Source organism: Acomys russatus, chromosome 22, assembly GCF_903995435.1.
Source record: "Acomys russatus chromosome 22, mAcoRus1.1, whole genome shotgun sequence".
Lineage (NCBI taxonomy): Eukaryota > Metazoa > Chordata > Mammalia > Rodentia > Muridae > Acomys > Acomys russatus.
The window spans coordinates 51,110,751-51,133,400 of NC_067158.1; the positions used below are offsets into that span (position 1 = coordinate 51,110,751).

Consider the following 22,650-nt stretch of genomic DNA (forward strand, 5'->3'; position numbering starts at 1 on the left):
TTTCTATAAAGTGCACACTCAGGCAAATGCACACTCTCTGACTCTTATTAAAGCCAGCAACAGTTATCTGGCTGTTTATCTATCATTAACCAGCCAACCCCATCAGAGGGGCTGCTACATTAACCTAGACTTGATGACGCACCTACTTCCCTCTTAATAGAAACAAATTTAAATAGTTCTATATGACTTAAAGACCTTTTGTAACAGGTTTTCATCAAGCTACTCAAAACAGGATGCCATTACATCTCAAAAAAGCAAATGTAAAATTAAAACATAAGGCCATCTGTATCTCAGAAACTATTAAGAATACCTTTATTTTATCATTTATTATTGTTTTTATTTCATTTTACTGGTGTTTTAGCTACATGTATGTATATGCACCATGTGTGCCTGAGGCTCACATGTAGACCAGAAAAGGAACTTAATCTCCAGGAACTGGAGTTCCAGGATATGTTGGGATGTCACGTGTGTGCTGGCAACGGAATGAACCTCAGCGTTCTGCATGATCTGTAAGGGGTCTCAACTGATGAGCTCTCTCTGGCCCCAAGAATGCCTTTATAACATAAATAGATAATGACAAGTAAATTAATTCTTCTACTTAGTAAACTATAGCGTGTGGATACTGTAAAGAGCCCTTTACAAGTCACCCATACAAGATAAACATGCTTCACAACAGCTGTCATCCCCACAAGGGGGAGCTATAAGGATAAACTATCCAATGAGACACACAAGTTCAAATACGTGTTCCTGATCTTCAGTGAGTTTTCACTAACTGAATATAGACCAGCTGCTTGACTTGACTTAATTACAGTGGAGACACACACACACACACACACACACACACACACACACACACACACACACACACACACACCAAGAGAGAGAGAACTATTCTTGACTGAAGTGCTCCTAGGTATAGACTCTAGAGATGCACACAAAAGGGATTAAACATGACAGTAAAACGTATGATAATGTCAGAAATCCATAATAAAATGCAAAATTGCATAGCAGGGATTAGATAAAGGAAGTGAAATCATCATACACGATTTACAAGATGGAAAAGCAGCTGGAATTTAATAAAGGAAGAAGCAACAACTGTTCAAAACTACTACTGCACTTTTATCACGCTAGACTGTAAATATCTACAAAAAAGTTATCTGTGTCTCTGTTGCTAGAATCTCAGTCAGAGACTCTTGCTTTAATCACATTGTAGTGCATAATGAATATGTGCTGGGTGGAATTAAGTGGTTGCTACCGTTGGCAAAAGTGAGTTATTATCCAGGTCAGGTATTGCATTAAATGCTGTATCAACCTGGCAGCCTCCAAGGTGACCCACACTTTGATGACATTACCCAATTCCCGAATGTTTTTGAGACTGATTCAGTAAAATCATCCTTCTGTGAACCCCTTTACCTGTCAATACATTTAGTTTCTCTGATAACCTTAATTTTGGGGGGGGGGGGAACAGTGTCCACTACAGATTGTTTTCTTTAGTTCTTGGTACCCAGATATTGCTGCTGCCCAGTATTTCATGACCAGCCTTCTTACAGTGTTTGCATTTAGCCTTCCCTGTCTCTTCTCATGTGTTCCTGTTAGAGGAGGTCCTATGCTAATGCAGATTATATTACTCATTTCTTATAAAATCCAAGTGCCCACAGATGACTTACAAAGGCTTTCACAACCTCCTGCCAGGCAACTATAAATGTCTCGTCACCTTGTACTCATACGGCTCAGAAGACACATTCCACCCATGTATTGGGCTTTTCTTCAATCTTTTGCTTGCTTGCTTGCTTGCTTGCTTGCTCGTTTAGACAAGCTTACTCAGGATGTTCCCGAACTCCTGTGACCAAGCAATTCTTTACAGCTTCCTGAGGAGCTATGACCCCTTGTATATATCTTTGTTATACAGACAGTTCATACGTCTCCCTAACACTGAAGAATTCCCTGAAGTGCAGGCATTCCTTAGACCTCATCACATACTGGCACCTTCATTTTCTCTTACTTAATTCTAAAACTGTATGTTACATTTTGTTATAGACTATCATATATTTATCCGCATGATGCAATATAAGTGTACGTTTTCTAGGCTGGAGATATAGCTCAGTATGGAGTCCTGCTTAATATCCTCAATCCTGACCACCAAAAAGGAAAAACAAAGGTGGAGCTAAAGAAACCCCTAAAATATCATTTTTACCATAACAGTTTGGATGTTACAAGAGAATACTTGGTTGCCAAAGACACTGGAGAATATTTCTAAATAATTTTTCATATCAGCTACTTCTATTTAAAAAAAAAAAAAAAGAAAACAAACCAGGCAAACCACAAGTTTGCAGAATTCAAAGGCAGGTGCCTCCCTACTATAGAGCGATGGCCTTCAGTATTCAGTCACCCAGTCTCCTCTATAGCACCATGCATCATGCATAAAATCCCCGCCTTATGCATCTGTCCCCATATATTATACACAAAACAAGTCTCTTTAATACTTGCTATGTTTATAGTCCACAATAAGAAAATCAATCTTTCTCCAATTTTACACTCAAAACACCTTTAAATCTCCTGCTCATTAATTGAATTCAAAGGGGGTGAATATATGAAATTATTTCTTATTTATTTAAGAGCACCTCCAACATATTCAATTGTAAATATACCTTAATTACAAAAATGTAGGGTAAAGTAACAGTTCTTAAGACTTGAAGGTTTTACAGGAAGACATGGGAGGCTACCTACACAACTTTAAATTTAAAAGATAATGCCATATGGACAGCAGTCACGCTTTAAGATGCTCAGGAATTTCAGAGGTCCACCTACCTGTAAAGGTGTTCAATTATAGCTGCCAGTGTTACTCTGCTGACCCCTGGGAGAGTGCGTATAAATGCTCTGTATTTTTCAGTTCGTTCCTTTTCATCCTGTGTATCTAAGGAGAGAATGCTTTATATTTAAGCTAATCATTTATATTGTAAATGTATTTTTCAATATTACTCTAAGTGATACAGTCAGGTCTCAAGAGAAAAAATACTCAAACTTTTAACACAATTGACTATAATTATGAAAAAAAAATTAACCAACCTATTTGCACAAGATTCACATAGTCATACATTCTAGTTCTTAAAATTTGTAGCTTAAAATTAAGTGCTTTCAAATGGGAGGGCAAAAGGATTTTTATATAGCTCATTTTATGGACTTTTCCAACTTAAAAGGAATACATTCAACAAATTCAGCAAACTTTAGCACACACTGAAAAGCCAAGTCAAAGGTGCATTACTTCTGACTGGAGAAGAGCTGCACCATTTGTATGTGAAAATGATATTCTGACCCCTTTCCCTTATGAAATCCTAAATATCTTCCCAAAGCTACAAGCCATCCCAGAACTATGAAATGCACTGCGCCTTTGATCTACATAAAGGGGCCTGTTACCAGCCTGATAGCCTTCAAATCCCAGATGAAAAAAAAAGAACCATGTGGAAGAGGTGATGTCCGGGTCTCAACACCATAATTCAGATTTAGAAGATATTGGACCTTCTGCCATTGTTGTGAAGAGAAATTAATTGGTCCATCAAAGGACAATGAGAAAGGACTGCCTTCTCTTCTCTTAGCTACAGAAGACAAACCTCTGTCATAACTGAGGGCTGGGAACTTTGCACATTGTAGAATTCAGGTGAAGTGCACTGGCAGCTCAGTCCAATCTATTAGCTGACATGAGAAATACCAGCTACTCTTTGTAGCAGCAACGTTTGCTGACCTTGCACTTACTCTTCAGGTTCAATCCCCAGTGACCTTTGGAAGCTACTCTCTTTAATTCCCTGCTGAGCCCTACGTAGTTATTACTCAAGAAGAGCCAAGACAAACCAAGATTCTTTAAAACGATACAGTCACTTGAAAAGTTCTGTAAGACCCCTGGGGATACAGGAACTGGGACACATTTCCAAGCATGAGATCCATAAAAGGAAACATTGTATGTGACTCTGGAAAAGTGGGAAGGGAAAATATCCAACCACCAAATAATTTTAGAATTTTTTGTTATCTGCAGGGTAATCTTTTAAAATACATTATTTGCATAGAGACCCAATCTCCCCCCCCCCCCCCCCCGCCATTTCTGAATGTGTACTTGGATCTCACTGTAAACCATGATTTTAGGTGACCTTATAGGAGAACTCTGTAGTGTCTGGCTCAACGATATCTCTAAGAAAATTCTCAAATAACTCATCCCCAAGTCAAAGATGAAAACTTTACTTTCTGAAATAGGCTTGACACTTGCTAAGTACCTCTTCTGGGTCAGCTAACAACAGGGAAGACTTCTCTCCACAAAAAGCAAAGACTTATTGGCTATTTATGATGAATGATTTTACATAAAAACAAAAAGTTTATATTAAAATTAGATATATTATAATTTCATAGTTATTCACGCTAAAACCATCTTTAGAGTACTTCAAGGAAACTGCCCTTTTGGAGACATAGTATCTAACAAAACCGTTTACAACCCAGGAAATTATACTGCCATCTCTCCTTGGGACTACAGTTGCCTCTCTTGACTAGAGAAATGCTTGGGAGCAAGCCAAAGACTAGTGTCTGCATTAGATAGTTAAATAACAAAACACTACATTATGAGCGACAATTCTACACTTTTTTTGTTAATATTACTATAGAGTATTGGGGGAAATTTTAAGCTGCCATTATTTCATGATACAATGTCAGAATTAATCCCTTTAAAGACATGCATTCAGCTTAAGACTGACTTGGATTGCCAAATTCAAGAGCCTTTTCCCAAAACCTTCCAAAATAGATTCTCTCTATATATACATATACATGAGATATTTTTATTGTTATGGTATAAAAGAGCTGAAAGTTAAAAACTGTAAACAAAGATTGAAAATAGGCATTTTGAAAACACTTTAGACATATGAGAAATGTTAGTAGTTTACTAAAAACATAAAAGTACAAATATTTCTTACAAATGTGGACTAAATGCTATAAAACAACAAGAGGTAAAAATCTTAAAATGATCTTATTGTTGGAATGCTTCAGTAAAGGATCTAGTTTTAATTAAATTATGTAAAGCAATTTTAATAAAAGTAACAATTCAATAAATATTTTAATAAACCCTTGGTCTATTAATAAATTATTCCCTAAGTTTCCATGTGATATAACACAACTTTACCATACTAAGTGGAATCCCTAGAAAATGAATAAAATTTCTGTCAGTTATTGACAAGAGAAAAACAAGAGCTATACAGTAATTTTAAGTTGATCAAAGACTTAAAAGGAAGCCCTGAGGATTAAGGTAGAAGGTGGGCACTCATTACCTAACGCAGAGACCCAGTATGGGTAGAGCTCCTTTGAGAGGAGCGCGTCATCGATGTCAGACAGAAAGCACTTCAGCACGCAGGTCACATCTTCAAGTTGATGTTTTCCAACTCGCAGCTTAACACTTCTTGCATCCTTTTTGAAACTCTCCAGGAGTTCATGTATGTGCAAAGGATCACCATTCTTTTGATAAATGTACTTGCATCCTAACCCTGTGATAAAAATTTACAAAGTTATATGAGAAGCATCTGTACTCATAATCTCCTTTGATATCTTAGGAACAGAAAAAATTCTTCTGTGGGGAATCACGAACACAATAAACTATCAGACATGAGGTCAAAGGCCTCCCACCCCTCAATTTTAAATGTGAAACTGATGAATACGCCACCCCATCCTTAGCCTTAGGGAACATCTTTAGGTCTCTCCCCAGTTCTCTGTATTATCAGTTTCAACGGTATTTTTACCTCAAGAGAATTTTTTCCCTATTTTCAGAAAATATGCTTATATACAATTGGACACAACAGTATAAAACTTTGGTATATCATCTTCTCATGATATATCTGTTTATTATTTTTTGCTGTGTCTTCCTACACCTTTCCACAGTGTTTCCAACTTAACTCCCTGACTTATCAGACACCCCAGGTAAGTCAAAGTAACAGGGATGACACTGATAGTGGTGCTGATGCAAACATGCGCGTCCTTGGTTCCTCCCCAGATGGTTTCCTTGTGAAACCAAGCTGAGCTCACTGTCCCTGTTCTATGTCTTCACATTCCTATACAGTCTTCCCAGGACATCTTACTTCTTTCTGGGTGTGGAGCACCGTCGTCAAGCACGTCAACAGTACTATCTAGATGTCCTTCGGTTTCAGGATAATGACAGCTGCTTGCAGTATTTGACAAATCTCCAGAATCTGCTGCTAAAATTCTGTTAATCTTATGGCTTTTTGTGGCATCATGACCCTATTTCCATTTTTCTCTCCTCCCATGACCAAGTCCCCAGTGTTCTGTTTATTTTCCCTTTCCAGGCCTGTTTCTAGTCTCCTTATGCCACATTAGAAAATTCCCAAGGTGAAGCTATCCATCTTTATCACTCCATATATAATGTGTCTGTTTTTTACCTGGATTTTAATTCTTAAAATTCATTCATGCACACATATACATGGCATCATACATACACAGAGACAGACACAACCTACAAAAAATAAAACCGGGAGATCTAAGATGGCGGTGAGCAATATGGACCGTGTTTGGAGGCTCCAGTGAACAATTCAGGGAATTGCACAGATTTCTGAGCCAGGAACACCGAGGTCCCCACAACATGGAAGCGGGAGCGTTCCATGGTTCGGAGGGACCATGGAGCGGAGGACCTGTGTGCCCCTGCACACGGGAGGAGAGCGGATTTTCTCAGATCGGAGCAGCAGCGGCAGCAGCACCAGCAGCACCAGTGGCAGCAGTGGCGGTGGCTGAGGTTTGCAGCTCAGAGTCTTCCGGTGGAGGCGATTGGTGTGGTGGCCAGTGGGAGTTGCTGCGGGAGAGGGGACTCTGGGCAGGATTTGGGTCGCATGGTGCCTTGGGACCCAGACTGGATTCGGCGGACAGTTCGGCCCCAGAGTCCCAGGTTCAGCTCAGTGTGCAGTGCCCTGGAGACGCTGGCTCAGCTCAGCAAGCAATTCTGCCCAAGGCACTAGCTCAGTGCAGCCACAGCTCCCTGCTGTGACGCATGCTGGGCAGAGCGCTCAGTTCCACCGGAGGCGCTGGCTCGGCTCAGCAAGCAGTTCTGCCCGAGACACTAGCTCAGCTCAGCGGGCAGTTCTGGAGCGCTGACGCAGATTCAGCCCAGAGGCCCTAGCTGGACTTGCCGGTCAGATTGGGCCCAGAGACTCTAGCTGAGCTGTGCGCACAGGCTCGGCGACCCTAAGACTCTGGTTGGTCTATCCACGCTGTTTAGGCCCAAAGTCCCGGTCTGAACTCAGCACGCAGTATGCGTCCAGAGTCCCTAGCTGAGCTCGGTGAACAATTCGGCCCCGGAGACTCGGGTGGAGCTCGGCGTGCAGTTTGGGGCCAAGGTCTCTTAACTGTGCTTGGCAGACAGATTGGGCCGAGAGACTCTAGCTGAGCTTTTGGCACAGTCCCGGCTCTAAGACTCTGGTTGGACACAGTGTGCAGTTTGAATCCAGAATTCCTGGCTGAGCTTGGCGGACGGTTCGGGCCATGAGCCAATATCTGACCACAGCATGCACTTTGGGCCAAAAGCCCCTAGCTGAGCTTGGTGTGCAGTACCAGCCCAAAAATTCTGGCTGGACCCTGTGTGCATTTTGGGCCCAGAATCCCTAGCTGAGCTCGGCAGATGGTTCAGGCCCTGAGAATCTAGCTGAGCTCGGCCCGTGGTTCGGGCCCAGTGTCCCTGGCTGGACTTGGCAGGGGACACAAAAGGCTGTGGATACCTTGGCTTGACCCAACGCTCATTCAGAGATCCAGAACGATTGCAGGACCCACAGCACAGGGGAGCTGAGGATCACTGGCTGTGAGAGTCCAAAACGACAGGGCTAACCTCCTGCTATCCACACCAGTGAAGCATCAGAGCTTCCAGACTAGGGAAATCATGAGAAAATGAGTGAATCTATCATTGGACTCACTCCACCCATCTCTGGAAGCTACCCAACAAAAACAAAGATGGCAAGATGTCTAAAGGACAGCGTAAAAGCATATGCAAAAACCCCCAAAACAACATGGCGTCTCCAGTTTCCAGCTATCCCAAAGAAAACAACCCAGAGAACTCAAATACAATGGAAATACAAGAAAATGACCTCAAATCCTTAGTAATGAGGATGATAACGGAGGAAACAAATAAAATTTGTAATCAAATGCAGGAAGACACAGCCAAACGGGTGAGAGACATAAAAGAAGCACATAGAGTGGAACTGGAAAAATTTCAGGAAGATGCAAACAGCCAGATGAAAGAAATAAATAAAAATGTTCAAGCTCTGAAGACCTATAAAGAGGCAATGGAAGAAACTCAGGAATGAACAATCAGTTGAAAGAAATCAAAAAAATCAGTTCAAGATCTGAAAATGAAAATGGATTCAATGATAAACACACAGACAGAAGAAAAATAAGACGTGAGACCTCAGAGAAGGCGAGCAACACAGAGGTGAGCTTTTCTAACAGAATCCAAGAGATGGAAGAACAAACCTCAGGTCTAGAAGATACAATCACAGATTTGAAGCAACCATTAAAGAAAATGCCAAATCTGGAAAACTCCTGACACAAAACATCCAAGAAATTAAGGACACCACGAAAAGAAGAAATCTGAGGATAATAGGCATTGAAGAAAGAGAAGATATCAGACTCCAGGGCCCAGAAACTATTCTCAACAAAATCATAGAAGAAAATTTCTCCAAACTAAGGAAAGAGATGCCTATAAACATACAAGAGGCCTACAGAACACCAAATAGAATTGGCCAGAAAAGAAAAACTGCTCGTCAAATAATAATCAAAACACGAAACATACAGAACAAAGAAAAAAATATTAAAAGCTGCAAGGGAAAAGGGCCAAATAACATTTAATGGCAAACCTATCAGAATTATACTTGACTTCTCAGCAGAGACCATAAAAGCTAGAAGGGCCTGGACAGAGATCCTGCAAACCCTAAGAGACCACAGATGCCAGGCCAGACTACTTTACCCAGCAAAACTATCAATAATCATTGATGGAGAAAACAAAATATTCCATGACAAAAACAAATTCAAACAGTACCTATCCACAAATCCAGCTTTACAGAAGGTACTTGAAGGAAAACTCCATCCCAAAGGGTCAAGCTACAACCAAAACTACTCAGGAAATAGATAACTATACCATGGCAAAAACATAACTACACAAATGCTCGACTAGAACCAACATCAAAATTAAGACTCTTAACAGTCACTGGTCATTAATGTCTCTCAACATCAATGGTCTCAATTCTCCAATAAAAAGACACAGACTAACTGAATAGGTACATAAACAAGATCCAACATTCTTCTGCATTCAAGAAACACATCTCACCCATAACAATAGGCATTACCTCAGGGTAAAAGGTTGGAAAAAAATATTCCAAGCAAATGGTCACAAGAAGCAAGCAAGCGTAGCCATTTTAATATCGAACAAAATAGACTTTCAACCAAAATTAATCAAAAGGAATGAGGGAGGACACTTCATACTCATCAAAGGTAAAGTCGACCAAGATGACATCACAATTCTGAACATCTATGCTCCCAATACAAGGGCATCCACATTTGTAAAAGATCTCCTAAAAAAGCTTAAACCACACATCAATCCCCACACAACAATAGTGGGAGACTTCACCCCACTTTCACTCAAGGATAGGTCTTTGATTCAAAAACTAAGCCAGGAAATAACATCCTTAACCAATGCCATGGGTCAAATGGATCTAACAGATCTCTATAGAACCTTTCACCCAAACAAGAAAGAATATACCTTCTTCTTTGCATCCCATGGAACCATCTCCAAAATTGATCACATCGTAGGTCACAAAGCAAGCCTCCATAGATAAAAGAGGATTGAAATAATGCCTTGTATCCTATCAGATCACCAGCTCTTAGGCTGCAATTCAACAACAGAAATAGCAAAAAGCCTACACGTATGTGAAAACTAAACAATTCTCTGCTAAATGACACCTGGGTCAGGGAAGAAATAAAGAAAGAAATCAAGGAGTTCCTGAAATTCAATGAAAATGAAGGAACAACGTACCCAAATTTGTGGGATACATTGAAAGCAGTGCTAAGAGGAAAATTCATAGCACTAAGTGCCTTTAAAAAGAAACTGGAAACATCAAACATAAGCATCTTAATGACACAACTGGAAACCCTAGAAAAAAAAGAAGCAGAAACACCCAAGAGGAGTAGACGTCTGGAAATAATCAAAGTCAGGGGTGAAATTAACAAGTTAGAAACTAAGAAAACAGTCCAGGGAATCAAGAAAATCAAGAGCTGGTTTTTTGACAAAATCAACAAGATAGACAGACCGTTAGCCAAACTAACTAAAAAGCAGAGAGACAGTATTGAAATCAACAAAATCAGAAATGAAAAGGGAGACATAACAACAGACACTGAAGAAATTCAAAGAATCATAAGATCCTACTTTGAAAGCATATATGCCACAAAATTTGAAAATCTAAGGGAAATGGATGATTTTCTTGATCAATTTCATTTGCCAAAGTTGAGTGAAGAACAGATAAACAAGCTAAATAGTTCCATTTCCCCCACAGAAATAGAAGCAATCATTGATAGTCTGCCAACCAAAAAAAGCCCAGGGCCAGATGGTTTCAGTGCAGAATTCTACCAGACCTTCAAGGGCGAGCTAATACCGATACTCTTCAAGCTACTCCAAAGGATAGAAATGGATAAAACATTACCAAATTCATTCTATGAGGCCATAGTCTCATTGATACCTAAACCTTACAAAGACTCAACAAAGAAAGAGAATTTCAGACCAATTTTTCTTATGAACATCGATGCAAAAATACTAAATAAAATACTTGCAAAACGAATACAAGAACACATCAAAGATATCATTCATCATGACCATGTAGGCTCCATTCCAGGCATGCAGGGATGGTTTAATATACGGAAATCCATCAATGTAATTCATCATATAAACAAACTGAAGAGAAAAACCACATGATCATCTCTTTAGATGCAGAGAAAGCATTTGATAAAATCCAACACCCATTCATGTTTAAAGTTTTAGAGAGATTGAGGATACAAGGCACTTTCCTCAACATAATAAAGGTTATATACAGCAAGCCAATAGCCAAAATCAAAGTAAATGGTGAGATACTCAAGGAAATTCCTCTAAAATTGGGAACAAGGCAAGGGTGCCCACTCTCTCCATATCTCTTCAATATAGTACTCGACGTTCTAGCCAGAGCAATAAGACAACAAAAGGAGATCAAGGGTATCCAAATGGGAAAGGAGGAAGTCAAATTATCCCTATTTGCAGATGATATGATAGTGTACATAAGTGACCCTCAAAATTCCACAAGAGAACTCCTAAAGCTGATAAACAGCTTCAGCAAATTAGCTGGATACAAAACTAACTCAAAGAAGTCTGTAGCCTTCCTATACACAAATGACAAGCTTCCAGAGTAAGAAATTAGGAAGACCACACCCTTCACATTAGCTACAAGCAATATAAAATATCTAGGAGTTACTCTAACTAAGCAAGTGAAGGACTTGTTTGAAAAAAATTTCAAAACTCTGAAGAAAGAGACTGAAGATGGCCTGAGAAGATGGCATGATCTTCCTTGCTCATGGATCGGGAGAATTAACATAGTAAAAATGGCCATCCTATCAAAAGCAATCTACAGATTCAATGCAATCCCTATCAAAATACCTACACAATTTTTTAAAGACATTGAAAGTTCAATTCTGAACTTCATATGGAAAAACAAAAAACCCAGAATAGCTAAAACAATCTTGTACAATAAAAGGTGCTCCGGAGGAATCTCCATACCTGATCTCAAACTGTACTATAAAGCAATAGTAATTAAAACAACATGGTACTGGCACAACAACAGGGTGGGTGATCAGGGGAATTGGAATCGAAGACCCAGATATGAATCCACACACATATGGTCACCTGATTTTTGACAAATAAGCCAAATCCATTCAATGGAAAAAGGATAGCATCTTCAACAAATGGTGCTGGTCTAACTGGAGGTCTATGTGTAAAAAAATGCAACTGGACCCATATTTGTCACCTTGCACAAAACTCAAATCCAAGTGGATTAAAGACCTCAACATAAAAACCAGAGACACCAAGTCACTTAGAAGAAAAAGTGGGGAAGAGCCTGGAACATATTGGCACAGGAGACAACTTCCTGAACAGAACACCAACAGCCCAGGCCTTAATGTCAACAATTAATAATTGGGACCTCATGAGGCTGAGAAGCTTCTGTAAGGCAGGAGACACTGTCAAGAGAACAAAGTGACAGCCTACAGACTGGGAAAAGATCTTCACCAACCCAACATCTGACAAAGGTCTAATATCCAAAATATATAAAGAACTCAAGAAATTAAACACCATCAAACCAAATAACCCAATTGAGAAATGGGGCTTGGAACTAAACAGAGAATTCTCAACAGAGGAATATCAAATGACTGAGAAACACTTAAAGATATGCTCAACCTCCTTAGTCATCAGGAAAATGCAAATCAATTACTTGCCCCTAGAAGTTAATGAGCCAATAGTCAAATCTTGTGTTCTTTTTATAACTGTCAGGAATAGAACATGGGAAAATTCAAAAGGCATTTGGTGAATGACTACTTCTGCAAAGATAAATTATACAAAGTAATTTTACCTATGTTCCTGGAAGACAACATTCCTCCCCAAAAGTATTTTTAATGTATAATAATTAAACAGCTTTAGTGGATTGAATGAAATTGTAAAAATAGTGCTGGCAAGATGGCACAGTCAGCAAACCTTATTGCTCCCATCCTTGAAACCTTAAATTTGATCCCAGGGACGCACAAGGTAGAAGATAACTGAATCCTGCAACTACCCTCTAATACACACACGCGCGCACACACACACACACACACACACACACACACACACATGCATGTGCGCGCGTTTAAATGTATTAAATATAATTTTATACAAATTGAAAAAACCCTCTAAGAATTAAGTACTACACTTAATTGAAAAACTAAATCTAAATACATTTTTTAACTTGGTAAACTTCAAAATGTTACCATGAAGAACACAAAGAATTGGCCTTTATATTTTAATCCAGAAGCTAAAACACTGCAAGTAATGGCTACTACAGAGACTCTGAGGGAAACACTTGATCACTATGTAGTACTCAAAGTTACTATCAAAAGTTTGTGTTAGCGAATATAACATGAAGGTTTTAATCCCAGAATCTGCTAAAAATAAAAATAATCTTTTATTGGCTTTTTACTCTAAAGTACAAGTCAACACAATTTTTGTTCATTATAAAAATTTTAAAATATGAGTTATTGGAATTTTGATGGGAATTGTGTTGAATCTGTAGAGTGCTTTTGGTAAGATGGCCATATTTTACTATGTTAATCCTACCGATCCATGAGCATGGGAGATATTTCTATCTTCTGACATCTTCCTCAATTTCTTTCTTTAAATATTTGAAGTTCTTTCCATACAGGTCTTTGACTTGCTTGGTTAGAGGTACATCAAGATATTTTATATTATTTACGGCTATGGTGAAGGGGTTGATTCCCTAATTTCTTTCTCAGGCTGTTTACTGTTTGTGTATAGAAGGGCTATTGGTTTTTTTGTTTTGTTTTGTTTTTGTTTTGCTTTGTTGTTGTTTTTGCATCCAGACACTTTGCTGAAGATGTTTATCAGCTTTAGGAGTTCCTTGGAAGAACTTTCTGGCTCACGTATGTATGCTACCATATCACTTGCAAATAGCAATGCTTTGACCTCTTCCTTTCCAGTCTGTGTCCCTTTGATCTCCTTTAGTTAACTGTCCTATTGCTCTAGCTAGGACTTCAAGTACTACATCTAATAGATATGAAGAGAGTGGGCAGCCTTGTCTTGTCACTGACTTTAATACAATTGCTTTAAATTTCTCTCCATTTACTTTGATATTGGCTACCAGGTTTGTTTAGGTAGCCAAACACTCTCCAAAGCGGATTTGGATTTTTTCAAAGGCTTTTTCCAGGATTCAAATACAATTCTTTACAGGCCTTGAAGGAAAAATACTCGATTTCACATGGAAAAAAACTTAGGATAGCTAAAACAATCCTGTACAATAAAAGAACTTCTGGAGAGATCACCAACCCTGATTTCAAGCTGTACTGTAGAGTAATAGCAATAAAAATCACATGGTACTGGCATAAAAACTGACAGGTTGATATATAGAATGAAATCAAGAATCAGAAGTGAACCTACACAGCCTATGGACACTTGATTTTTGACAAAGCTAAAACTATACAATGAAAAAAAGAAAGCATGTTTAACAAATGATGCTGGTCTAGCTTGATGTCTGCATGTAAAAAACAAAAACAAAAACAAATAGATACATATCTATCACCCTGTACAAAGGTCAACTCTAAAGTAGATCAAAGACCCCATCACAAAACAAGATACACTAAATCTGAGAGAAGAGGAAGAGGGGAACAGTCTTAAATGCATTGGCACAGGAGAAAATTTCCTCAGTGCTCTGGAACTAAGATCAATGACTATTAAATGGAACCCAGAAGATTCTACAAAGAGGATACTTGCTCAACTATGTTCATAGCAGCATTACTCATAATAGCCAGAAACTGGAAACAACCTCGATGTCCCTCAACCAAAGAATGAATAAAGAAAATCTGGTACATTTACACAGTAGAATATTACTCAGCTATTAAAAAGAATGACATTGTGAAAATTGCCATCAAATGAATAGAACTAGAAAATGTCATCCTGAGAAAGGTAACTGAGACCCAAAAAGACAAATATGGTATGTACTCACTTACAAGTGGATATTAATTATAAAACATATGATAACCATGCTATATTCCACAGACCCAATGAAGCTAAGTAGCAAGGAGGTCCCAAGTGGCCAAGCTTGAATCTCACTGAGAAGAGGAACTAGATTTGACATGGAGGTAGATTTGACATGGAACTAGATTTGATATGGAACTAGATTTGACATGTGGAAGAATGGGACTGGGAGGGCTAGGGGTGGCGATGGAAACAGGAGGGATGAGGTGGGGCTAAGACAGAGGGAAAGAGTACTGGGAGAGACAACTGGGTTGGAGAGGGCATCACTGGGAGAAGCTAGAAACCTAGGACACGTTAAACTCCCAGGAACCTATGAGGGTGACCCTAGCTAGCTCTCCTAGCAATGGCAGATAAGGAGCCTGAACCAGCCATCTCCTGGAACTAGACAAGACTTCCAATGGAGAGATTGGGACACCAAGCCAGTCACAAAACCTTAGATCCACAATCTGTCCTGCCTACAGGATGCTCAGGAGTGGGGGTGGAGCAGAATTAAAGGGAAAGACGATCCAATGTCTGGTCCAGTTGAGACTCATGCCAGGAGAGGATTCCCACTCCTGACACTATTAATGACAGTCTACTATACTTGCAGACAGGAGCGTAGCACAGAGAGACCCACAGCCAAACACTGAATGGAGCTTGAAGAACACTGTGGAGGAAGGGGAGGAAGGATTGAGATAGCCAGAGTGGTCAAGGACAAGAAAACTTACAGTCAACTAACCTGGGCCCACAGGGACCCACAGAGACTGAATCTCCAAGCAGAGATCATGCATAGGACAGACCTAGGCTGTCTGCACATAGGTAGCAGGTGTACAGTTGGGTCTCCATGTGGCACTCCTAAAGCAGGAGCAGGCACTGTCTCTGACCATGTTGCCTGCCTGCCTTTAGATCACTTTTGCCTAGTCTGGCCTCAGTGGAAGAGGATACACCTAGTCTTACAGTGGCTTGATGTGCTGGAGCTGGTAGTTGACCATGAAAGCCCCCCTTCTCTGGATGCAAAGTGGATAAATAACAGTCTCTCTCTCTCTCTCTCTCTCTCTCTCTCTCTCTCTCTCTCTCTCTCTCTCTCTCTCTCCTACTCTCTCTCTCTCTCTGTGTGTGTGTGTGTGTGTGTGTGTATGTATATATACATATGATAGATATGATATACGCTATGATAAGATACAATATGATACGATATAGTTGAAACAGTCTAGTGCCACTACGGTAGCAAAGAAATCTCTGTAGTCAGGCCTGCATACACAACTATGTGAAAGTTTTCAGTACATTTGCAGCACAAACACAATAAATATTGAAAATAAAAAACATACTGGGAATACATTTGAGGTAAAAAACATAAGATGATACTGTTGCCACAAGAGGTTAAATACACATATTAAATTTATCTTCTAAAAACAGTATTATATCAGAGTGCTTATTTCTAACACAATGTCATCTATCATGTCATCAGTTTCATAGGTAGACTATGTGATCCAGGTGAACTGCTCACTCTGGCTGCATGTCTCTTAACAACACAGTGTTTTACTATGTCTTTCTCACTATTTATGTCTTCTTTTCAACTTAAAATACCCCAAACACCAATACTATTAAGAGAATAAAAAAAGATAATGCAACTTCATAAATATTAGATCTATCGTTTTATTCCTTTCTAAATGTTTTTACATAAATAGTGCTTTTTTTATCATTTGAAACATCAAAAATATATTATGTTCAAAATGCATATCAGAATGAATATATATGTGTGCAAGCAGTAGAGCACTAAATTGAAGTCAGAACCACACAAAGAAATGAATGAAGAAACACATAAGTCAATAAATGCTTTCTACCTTTTAGGAATGTGGATGATATATACAACTAAGAATGAATTTGAGGCTTCACAATAATTGTAAAATAAATATGAAGATAATGGTCATTTTCTAGGAAGCCTTGAAAATCCACACTATCATAGAAAATTATAATGAGACCTGATGAAGGAGGTATAGATCAGATCATTCTTGCCTGCTAATTGTTCAAGTATCTGTACGAAATAACCCAGTCATTAAAATTAATGACCACACCTTACCTAAACTTCTGACCAATAGCATTGGTGAATAAGATAAACACAGAGGTATGCTGTGCTCGCTAACAGAAAGCACATCACTTTGTGTACTATCCCATGGTTTACTATTTCTAAAAATCACATTTAACCACAGTTAGCTACTCTCTGCTTTGTTTTAGAATTTTCACCACTAAAACTAGTCTTTACTATTTTTATGTAAATTTTATGCTGTTTTATTTAAGGAGTTACATAGTATTTTCATGCACATGAAGTACTAAGGTCACGGTGGGAAGTTTTGCCAGCATGAATGAGTGCTGCTGCAGAAGGAGTGGGAGGAGCCCAGCAGTGACTGAGCTTTCAGTTTTCACTGGTGTACTTACAAAGGGAAAAGCACTAATGTGTTCCAATGGTGGAGCCACTTAGAAGCTGTAAGGATGACACCCTACGTTCCAGGAGTTGAACACACACTCTGAGCTACTTACCGTACTGTGTGACAAATGCTATGCAGCTGTTCACAATAATGGGGACGTCGTTTCTGCAGAGCTGTTGATCCTGCAGTGCGTTACCATCTGTGCCCGCTGCTTTTTCTATTGCAGTATGCCACACTGTGAAATCCAACTTGGTATGCCCATGGATGTACAGTGTTCTGTGGGGTTTAAAGGGCACTTCATATCATAATTCTGTTTTTCTTAAAATTATTTTCAACACAGATTACCCTAAAATCCACGTATTTGTGATCTTATCACACACACACACACACACACACACACACACACACACACACACACACACACACACACACACAAATAAAACCATAGCAAATCAAAACAAAAAGCTTTCTTTTACCTTCTGCCCCACCAGGGTTCTCTCTGTCCCTGTGCTGTCTGTTAAGGGCACATAGAACAGAGAAAGCTCTACCAGTTCAGTCTTTCTCCTCCAACTCCCTAGCTCTCCAATTTCATCTCTAAATAACTCAATGAAGACCACTGTGGCTAACCACCAGGGCCATCAAATATATTTCTTGCTAAGAAAAATTTTTTCCTATGCTTATTTTTTAATTTTTTGTTAGAATTTATTCAGATTCTATCCCAATTGTTATCCCCTCCCTTGTATCTTCCCGTGTCCACCCTCCCTATTTAGAACTGTTGATTTTATTTCCTTAAAAAAAAAGAGAGAGAGAAAAAAAAAACAAAACAGATGTGATTTGCATTTTCTTTTCAGATTTCCATTCTTGGTGATCATTCATTTCTACCCCAATCTCACTTCCTCTTCCAGAATAGGTCCTAATCTCAGTGCCTCAACAGATGCAAAGGATGATCCAGAGAGACACCTGTCATTAGGGTAATGTTTTCATCTCCTCCACACATATTACTGACTCCTAACTCCAGATCTCTAGGCTCGAACTTGCCTTTACTAATGCATCTTGCTAAAATCAAGGGCCACTGCAGAGCTAGATCTGGCAGCCTATATGTATATGTACATGTATATGTATATGTGTATATATGTATGTATTTATATGTGTGTGTGTATATATACGTGCATATATATGCATATATATTTTGCAGTCCTTGGGGAAATGAGGGGGAAGCAGAAGAATCAAAACTTCAAGAAAAGCTGCATTGGAAGTTCCAGGCTGGCAGCAATTGTATATCAAGATGATGCTTTTCGAAGTCAAAACTAAATATAATGTGGTATTACAACCAGGTATCCCGAACTTGAAACTTTGCTGCACTACTGCTTCCTTTATAAGTTAGATGAGTTCTGCGTTCCACTGTTGGGGAATTGGTGACAGCAGCACACCACAGAGCACCCTGTAGATAGTCTATCTATGCCCTAAAGCATGCTGCTAAGAAACACTGGATTTGGATCCCTTCACTATGGTACAGGCATATGGAAATCTTCACTACTGTGATAACCAACTGCTCTGGGCACTGCAAGTCACAACTTACCCTACTCCAAATGACTCTTCTGAAGTTCAGAATTCATTACTGTAGCTTTGTATCTCCTGCTAATCCCATCCACACAAGTTTCAATTTTTTTTTTTTTTTTTTTTTTGGTTCCTTTAATCTGAAATAATTCACTTTGTCTGTTGGTCTTCTGTGATACTTCAGAACTTTCTAATCTCTTTGATGTCACCAAAACCCACGACATAATCATTTTCTTGATATCCTCTTTTAAGTCTCCATTCCTCTTACCAGAATAGTCAACAAGATGAGGCTAAGGACACTAGTTTTGGGTAATTGTTATGTCTTTAAAGCTTTGATTTTTCTAAATGGCAGGGTCTCCATGACTTGGCCTGTGTTTTCCACTGAAACTTTATAACATCTCATCTTTGGCTACACAGATGATCACGCCTGGCCAAAAACTTAACCCAGGTGAAGCTCCCAGATGCTCTCTGATAGCTCCACATGCTTTTGGGCCAGGGGATCCGTCCTTAATCAATAGCTGCTTTTCTCTCTTTTATCATCTGCTATTCCTATGCAACTTATTGGTCAGAGGCCAAACTTCACACAGACAAGCAAGTAAAGTACTTTGGTCTGTGCCCAAGGCTAATATCTGGCATTTACTGGTATATATTTCCAAATGCTATCCTCACTACAAAATTTAAAACATTAAATACCAATATAACCCAAGTATATTTACTCTAAATTAGTTGTTCTCAACTAACGGCCTGCAACCTCTAGAATGGTTGAATGACCATTTTTCAAAGAATCACATATCAGATATGTACATTACAATTCACAACAGTAACAAAATTACAGTTATGGAGTAGCCATGAAAATAGCTTTGTGGTTGGGGGTCACAACAACCTGAGGAACTGTATTTAAGGGTCACCGCATTAGGACAGGTTGAGAACCACCCTTCTAAAGGAGCATTACTCAACCTTGTTTTTCAGCTATGAGTTGGATACTTTGGATTACCAACTGTAACAGAAGAACAAGCTGGTGAAATCCTTGGGCTTCCGTATGAAGTCAGGGAGAAGGAATGAAATCTTTCACATTTCTGAACAACACTGACAGTGACTTTAAAAGAAAACCTCCCATCCTTTCCCATTTCTTTCTCTCTCCTTACAATGCTCTTCCAGGAAGAGAAAGCAAACAGCTGCACTCTAACACAATTCTGAAACTGCTAGAATTTTTTACTAACATTTGTGCTTTAATCCTTGGCTCTTACTTTCTGACATCTTCACCTACTGTTTTTATTTTCCACTCTACCACAATGGCACAAACCCACAGATTTTGTAATTTTCTCTTTGAAGAATTCTGACAAATGGTCCAATAGTTCTACAATGCTTTAGCCTTTGCCATTTATTGTACATCTGAGTGTGTGTCAATGTGAAATATCAAAGCAAATTATGTTCAGAAACAGCAAGCCCTTGCATATATCCTAGTTAAAATTCCGTTTTTCTAAATTCAGATAAAAAAGAGTACAACTTTTTTTCTGATTTTTATTTAAATAGAATTTTACTTCATAATTTAATTGCCAATGTGACTTAAAATCCTTGAAAACCCAATGGGTGAGTACTTCAGTAGCCCGTAAAACAAATCCAAAATGTAGCAGTAGTCCTTTAAAACCAGTATAACCCTGTTACTAACTGTATCTCAAACTCAGAATTTTCCTTCTAGTAAGGAGAAATCCCACAATAGAAGCTTAGCTGTCTGCTTGTGAACTAGTGAGGGGTAGAACAAGCAATGACAAGTTAACTCCTGTGTCAACTTGTCAGTGAGTCTTAAAGTGTATCATCTACAACAGCCTAAGGGATGGCTCACATTTAACTCCATCAGTTCAACAACCTTCCATTCTGAAGCTTATTTAAACTCTAAATACACCAAGTACTGTACTATAAGACATCTCCTATGCAAATGCTCACCAACATGTATCTTCCAGTGTTACAAAACATTTTGAATAAGAATTTCAAATGAACATTCAACTCTGTATTCAAACATCAGAAAAAGTTATTTTGATGAACTCCAATTATAGCATATTTATATATTATCATTGTAAATTTTCTAAAAATAAATTTCAGTCATATAAAAAACAAGTAATTTGTTATTATTAAATTAAGGCAGATGAGTAAAGTCTAGAAGCCAAGTCCTAGGACTAATATAGAAAATTCTCTTAAAATTGCAATATATAAATGAATTAGTGTTTATAGTGATTGGAGCCTAGTCAACTGAAAGGAAGCTGAACTCTCTTCAGATAGACAATCAGTAAATCATACTGCATAGAAAACAAATTTATGAATAAATAACTAAGGGAGAGAAGCAAATACCATATACCACAAATATGATTTAATAAAGAATAGCCTAAGCATTTATAAAAGAGTGAAAGCTCTTAGGTCCTCAGCAAAAATATGGTCATCAATCATTTAAAAAATTCCAAGAGACAATGCATACAAATAATATAACAATACACACACACACACACACACACACACACACACACACACACACACACACACAGCAATGGCAGAAGTTTTCCAAACACTGAAGAAGTAGCTGAAGACAGTAAGACAATAAAGTATTTTATATATATATAGTGTGCGTAGATATTCTGAAATGGTATTTGGTAATACATACCAAGAATCTTAACATGTATATGCAAAGTTTTGACAAGTATTTCCAATCACAAAACATGGCCACAAGCACATAATTTGAAGTGAAGGCAACAAACTGTTTCTGTCCTTCCTTCATGCATGTGTGCATAGCAAGAAGCATATCTGCCAGAGCATCTGAAAACGAACATGAGCTTAGATCTGCCAAATTTTGGAAAGGGAAACTGGTTTGGAATGTATTATCCTATACATCTGGATAATGTATATATAGAATAGAGACCATATTATAATGTTCATGTATAAATTCTCATATTTTCTAAAACACCCAAGTTATGCGTGGCACACTCCCTAAGTCTATTTTGTGCTGCCCATATGTGCACGAATATAGGGCTATCTACTGGAGATGGGGAGGCTCCCAGGAGTCATGTCTCCAAAGAAAATGGACTCTCCCATAGTAGCCATCAACTGCCAATAACTTACTTTTAAGTCTGCCAACTATCACCTAGTCCACACTCCTGTACTTTAACAATGAAAATCTAAACTCTTGGTCTTCAGTTCTAGGTGTGACATTAATATCATGTCTTCTTATTCTTCCTATGACAGGACCAGGAAACACAGTTTCTTTAAGAAGCTGGATCACAGACATTTCTAGAAGGGACCTGAAACTTGGTCTGTTAGAGCACAGTAAGATCTATTTCTCATCTTATGAAAGAAGAATCAAAACTGGGTATGGTTGTGTAAGCCTTTAATCCAGTACTCAGGAAACAGAAGCAGACAGATGTGTGAGTTCAAAGGCGGCCTGATCTACAGAGAGAATATCCTGCCTTCAAGTGAGAGAGACAGAGACAGAACCAGAGACAGGCAGACAGAGACAGAGAAAGGCGCATATTCTACCTTGGAAAGTGTTGTTCATCTGCAACGGTTATCACTGTAAGGTATCTTTGGAAGTGCTCGCTGTGACTTCCTTTCCATTTTGTAAGCAAGCTCTCAAAGAAGAATATGTTACTTATCACTGTAGGCTTTTTGCTTCCAATGGGAAAAGATGAAGCATTTGGCTGAGTGACATTTGCTCATTAAATTTATAATGCACTTTTTTTAATTGTGTGGTCAAACATTTTTACCAATGCCTGTTCCCATGAGACTGCTACCAAAACCAATACAAAACAAACAAAACAAAACAAAACAAAAAAAGCATTTCCATCATTCACAGAACTCCCTCATAAT

General features: G+C 38.7%; 1 protein-coding gene across 1 annotated transcript in view; it reads right to left on the reverse strand.

Annotated features, from left to right (window-relative positions):
• Arap2 (ArfGAP with RhoGAP domain, ankyrin repeat and PH domain 2) overlaps positions 1–22,650 on the reverse strand; it is a 150,432-nt gene that overhangs the window by 43,492 nt on the left and 84,290 nt on the right. Inside the window, exons 19-21 of the mRNA XM_051164910.1 lie at positions 17,354–17,517; positions 5,301–5,513; positions 2,809–2,914 (exon numbers count right to left, since the gene is read on the reverse strand). Of these exons, the coding sequence (XP_051020867.1) occupies positions 2,809–2,914; positions 5,301–5,513; positions 17,354–17,517 (483 nt within the window). The remainder of the gene's footprint in view (positions 1–2,808; positions 2,915–5,300; positions 5,514–17,353; positions 17,518–22,650) is intronic.